The 6,000-nt window shown below is 38.1% G+C and overlaps 1 protein-coding gene across 1 annotated transcript; it reads right to left on the reverse strand.

Annotated features, from left to right (window-relative positions):
• Positions 1–2,265: 2,265 nt before the first annotated feature.
• LOC121424207 (uncharacterized protein K02A2.6-like) lies at positions 2,266–5,133 on the reverse strand. The gene has a single exon (XM_041619815.1). The coding sequence runs from the start codon at positions 5,131–5,133 to the stop codon at positions 2,266–2,268; it is 2,868 nt and encodes a 955-aa protein (XP_041475749.1).
• Between the last annotated feature and the right edge of the window lie 867 nt (positions 5,134–6,000).

Consider the following 6,000-nt stretch of genomic DNA (forward strand, 5'->3'; position numbering starts at 1 on the left):
TTTAAGCAAAAGTTTTTTAATGATAATTTTTAATGATAACCCTTATCCTCGTATATCATTGTATGTATAAAAAACAATGAGGCTGATAATCTATTCATATAATGTATGTATAATGAAATGTACTTTGCCAAAAACAAAGACCATCAATCATTTACATATACATTGCGTCCCAGCAAAAAGGAAACCGTATTTCAGTGTAATTTTTTGACTTAATTATAAATTTGCTTCATGAGATGTACATCAATGGAATGATGTGCTTCCCCTCTTAGCGATTTATAGAGCTCACACAGAAATTTGAGAAATAAGTACAATTATCATGGCGACAATGACCTTAGCATGTAGGTCCCCCAAGCCCATGGAGGCGATACCATCCAGGGGCCCGTTGCATAAAACTTTTTACCTGAGAAAACTCAGGTTGTTTTTACCGGAGTTTTTGGCCTGTGCTAAAGTCAATGGCGGAAATCAGACTAACCTTAGTTTTCAGTTTTTACCAGAGTTTTCTCAGGTAAAAAGTTTTATGCAACAGGCTTCTGATGTGGTTGAAAAGTGACTTATGGTTGCGGAGAAAGAGAATCATTGAAAAATAAGCATTTCCATCAGTGGCAGACAGTGGGCTATGTGCGGTGAGTGTGATTTTGTGGTTAGCTTGAATAATAATCATTTTGAATTCTTTCTGTAAAACTTGTAAAAAATATTGCTTGATTAATGACTAAACGAGGCAGGGGCAGCAGAATATTGGATTAAGGGATGATCGCCCCACTTAAAGAAAAAAAAAACCTGATGATCCAAACATGGTTTTCTCCTCTACACATAGAAAAAGTGATGTACCCCTTATATGCTTCGACCTGCCCCCGTCAAACATCCTCCTCCTCCCCTGTGAAATGTAGCAATGAGTGAAATGACTGAGAGAAGTTTGAGATTAAAATTGTAAAAAATTATTGCAATTGTAACATTTAATTACCACAGTCATAGACTCCAGCTCGCAACAAAATAAGGTTTTCATTCCCCGGCCTGAACAACATTCACTGTTAGCATGGTTAGCCTATTGTCTGCTGCTGTGTTGGAAAAACCAAATGCTTGTTTTTCAACGATGCGTCGAATTAGTAGAAATTAAGCATGTTTTCATGCAACTTTCTCTCGACCATGTGACATTCATAATTATGTTTCGCATGATGTCTCATATGGATATTCAATTTATGAAATTTGTTGCAGTAGATGCCAGAAAAACCCGCACAAAATCGTAATTTGCTGGTGCAAATGAAAATTTGGCAGCACCACTTTCCATTGTTCTAACTCAATCATGCATGCATTATGAACATTCAGATAGCTCTCAAATTAAAGAGAAGAAGCATATCTTTCCATTGATGTACATTTCATGAAGCAAATGTAAGATCATGATAGGTAAAAAATCATACTGAATCATGGTTTCCTTTTTATATATATATTTATATCTTTAAGATTACATTAGCTTGTTTGACATCATTATACAACAGGGGTTCTCAAACTTTTTCCTTGAAGGGCCAGATGAGACTCCATGTAAGCCTGAAAGGGCCAGGGTGAAGTGGATACTTATAAAAAAAAATGTGCGCAAAGTGCAAAGACCCTTGCGGTCGGGGTCTGGTTGTAACTTAGATTATATAAATCAAAAGTCCAGTAGGCAGTTCTTTAAACGTATTTACAACAGACATTTATTAGGTGAGATGCAACAACGATGATCACTACTGCGTCATCTTGACAGCAGCCATAACTTTCTCTATACAAGTAGTCACGTGTAATAACAAAGTATAGTCTACGCTTGCAGACCTTTATCAGTTATCACCACACCTCCCTTTCTTTAAAGAGGTTTATATACACATATATAATACTTCTTAAACTACAGAGTGACAGGGTGGACTACCTGTACACTTACAACAGTACTAGGGGATTATTCTGCCCCTTAAAGCTGGAGTACTGTCGCTGTCAAATATTTTAACATGCAACATTACAGTTCATATATATTTCATTTTTGCTGTTTGTATGATGCGACAATTCGTTGAACCGGTAGAGACATCTGTTGAGTTGAGTTTTGTGATAGCGATAAATTCAATCCCGTATTGCTGATTAACTTTAACATGCAAATTTATATCATGCACATGCAATCATGCAGTTATCATGGGGTTGTATTAGAGTTCAAACCATTTACAGTTTCAAAGTTATTTTTGAACTCATGTGGCTATTTACAAAACGAAACGCGAAAGTTTTTCTGTTTAGTTCGCTTTCCTCTATTTACAAGTTTAAACGATCTGGCGGTTTAACGACTCGTCCGCTTCTGGTTGTTCGGGATGGTGACGAAGATGCGCGAACATCAGATGCTGGTTCCGCTTCTGCGCTGTCATCTAGCTCGAAGTCATCCTGTGTTGGTAATGGAATAGACTCGGCTTGGTGTCTGGGATCTGGCCTGAGGTGACGTCTGTTTCTGCGACGTATCTCGCCTGCAGCTGTTTCAATTTGGTATGATCTGTTATGATTATTGACAGACTTTATGATACCATGTTGTGACCAGGTATTAGTTTTCATGTCTTGGAGTATCACATGATCTCCAGGTTTTAGCTTTGGCAAGTCTTGAGCATGTTTATCGAATCGCTCTTTTTGTTTCACCTTCTGCTCATCCTTTCTTCCCCTCACAGATTTAGTATCAATCTGTTGGTTATTGAGCAAAGTGTCAAGCATGGGAAGGTTTGACCTAATCTGACGATTGTACAGAAGTTCTGCTGGAGATTTTCCGCATGCTATTGGTGAACTTCGATAGACTTGTAAAGCTCTGTGGATATCTTGTCCACTGTGTTGTGACTTCAGTATGAGATTTTTGACAATCTTCACAGCATTTTCTGCGAGGCCATTTGATTGTGGATAATGTGGACTCGATGTGGTATGGTGAAAATCCCATTCTTTTGCAAAGCTTTTGAATTCTTGGCTTGCAAATTGAGGACCATTATCCGACATCAGTTCACATGGTGTACCATGACGAGCAAATATTGCTTTCATGTGATTAATCACGGCCTTGCTTGTAGTTGAAGTCAAAGTACATACTTCAATGAATTGTGAGTAGTAGTCGACGACGACCATATATTCTTTTTTGTTCAAAGTGAATAGATCTACTCCAATTTTTTCCCAAGGACGATTAGGCACGGCATGTGGATTTAGGCTTTCAGCCTGTTGTTTTGGTTTGTACATTAGGCATGAAGTACAATTTTGGACCATTTCAGTGATGTCTGCATTGATTCTTGGCCAATAGATTACTTCCCTAGCACGTTTCTTACATTTCTCAATGCCTAAGTGACCTTCGTGTACTTGGTTTAGTATGTACCGTCTCATGGAAGTTGGAATTACTATTTTAGAACCTTTGAATATGATTCCATCTGCTTCAGAGAGTTCACTTCGAATGTTCCAGTACTGTTTTATTCTAGCTGGACATTGTTGCTTACTTTCTGGCCAACCATTTCTGATGGTTGCTAGCAACTCTTGAAGCTCTACATCTCTTTTTGTCTCTTCAACAATTTCTTGTCTTTTGTTTGATGTTACTGGCATTGCTTGTACTATCATATCTACATAGACTCTGATATCTTCTTCAGTTTCAACATTCAATTCTGCTTTTGGATCTACTGCTCGTGACAGTGTATCGGCAGTGAACATGTACTTTCCAGGTGTATATGACACTTTGAGATCATATCTCTGTACTCTGATTAGTAATCTTTGAATGCGTAAAGGACAATCTGCCAATGACTTAACAAACAATGGGATAAGTGGCTTGTGATCTGTTTCAACTTCTATCTTTTGACCATAGATATATTGATGAAATTTTTCACATCCGTAAGTGATAGCTAAGAGTTCTTTTTCTATCTGAGCGTAACGTGTTTCTGCATCAGTCATAGCTCTTGATGCGTAAGCTATTGGATGCCAATTTTGTTCATGTTGCTGTAGGAGAACTGCTCCTAGTCCATTTTTTGAAGCATCAGCTGATATCTTTGTGGGTTTTGTGCAGTCATAGAAATAAAGCACTGGTTGACTTATAAGAGCTTCTTTCAACTCGCACCATGCTTTTTCTTGTTCATTTTCCCACATCCACTCTACTTTCTTGTCAAGCAAAATACGTAGAGGTGCTGACCTTGTTGATAGGTTTGGAATGAATTTTGCTTGGTAGTTTATCATCCCCAAGAACCTTTGTATGTCCTGTTTACAGGTTGGTCTTGCCATGTTTCTGATGGCAGCCACCTTTTTAGGATCTGGTCTGACTCCATCTTGGCTGATCAAGTCACCAATGAAAGTCATCTGGTTCACATTGAACTCACACTTGTCTCGATTGAGTTTCAGGTTTGATTTTTGTGCGATGTCTAGAACTTTTCTCAGACGATCGTCATGCTCTTCTTGAGTGCTTCCCCATACCACTATGTCATCCATCATGGTATTGACACCAGGTATATTTACGAACAAGTTATGTATTATCTTGTGAAATACTTCAGGAGCACTGCAGATACCAAAAGGTAGTCTCAAGAATCTATATCTTCCGTACGGAGTGATAAATGTACAAAGCTTGGAACTATCTTCATCTAGTTGGATTTGCCAAAAACCACTTGATGCATCTAATTTACTGAAATACTTGGCTCCAGCAAACTGAGAGGTTATTTCAGCTCTAGAAGGCAATTTATAGTGTTCTCGTTTGATTGCTCGATTAAGATCACGCGGATCTAGACAGACTCTGAGTTGACCATTCTTTTTCTTGACTACAACAAGAGAAGACACCCAATCTGTCGGTTCATCAACCTGTTTGATTACATTCATGTTTTCCATCTTATCTAGTTCCTCTTTTAGTTTCTTTTGAAGTGGAAATGGAACTTTGCGACATGCATGTTGAACTGGTTGTGCATTGTCTTTCAATGTAATGTGATGTTTGCCTGGAAGACATCCTAATCCTACAAATACATTGTCATAATCTTGCACTACAGTTTTGCCTGTTTTAATCTCTGTTTGTTTATCAACATGATACACGCGTTTTACTAGATACAACTCTTCACTCGTCCTGAGACCTAGCAATGGTTGACGATTTCCAGGAATGATGAAACATTGAACACTGTGTTTAACTCCTTTGTACTCCATTTGGACATAACAACGACCTTTTACTGGAATGTTAGTCTCATAGTAACCTGTTAACTTCACTTTGGCTTTTTGTAGTTTTGGTTTCGGTTTCAATTTATGATAGATTGTTTCAGGGAGAGTGTTAGCTTGAGCTCCAGTATCTATCTTGAACTCAACTAGCTCATTATTGACTCTCAAATTGACTTTCCACTCTTCCTTTGATTCATGTTCCTGTGAATCAACTGAACAAATCATGAAACCATCTGAATCTACCTTTAAGTGTTGCAATTCATTGACTTTTGCTACTGGGGTACGACAACACTTAGCAAAATGATTTTGCTTACCGCACTTTTTACATGTTTTACCTTGTGCAGGACATTTTTCTTTGGTATGTCTATTACCACATCTTGTACATGTTTTATTGTTAGTACGATCTTGAGGTTTTGTTTGTTTTGTTTGTCTTGTTTGGTTTGACTTTTTACCAGGAGATTTCTTATTCTTGCTGAGAGAATCAACCGGAATTGAGGCATTTTCTCCGGTGGAACTCAACGCTTGGGCCTGCGTTCGAGTTTGTTCAGCAACCCGACAAACTTGCAACGTTTTATCCAATGTGAGATCATCTAGCCTCAACAAATGCTCTCTTAGACCATCATCTAAGATACCACAGATAATTCTGTCCCGTATAAGACTCTCTTTCAACGAAGAAAACTCACACGACTGTGCACGACTTCGTAATTCAGTTGCATACTGATCAACACTCTCATGCTCTAATTGTGATCTTGTGAAAAATCTATGTCTCTCATACGTTAGATTACGTTTTGGCATGCAATATTCCTCAAATTTGTCCAACACTTTCTCAAGCTTCATGCTCTCATCCTCGGCAAATAC

The sequence above is a fragment of the Lytechinus variegatus genome, chromosome 11, assembly GCF_018143015.1.
Source record: "Lytechinus variegatus isolate NC3 chromosome 11, Lvar_3.0, whole genome shotgun sequence".
Taxonomy (NCBI): Eukaryota; Metazoa; Echinodermata; class Echinoidea; order Temnopleuroida; family Toxopneustidae; genus Lytechinus; species Lytechinus variegatus.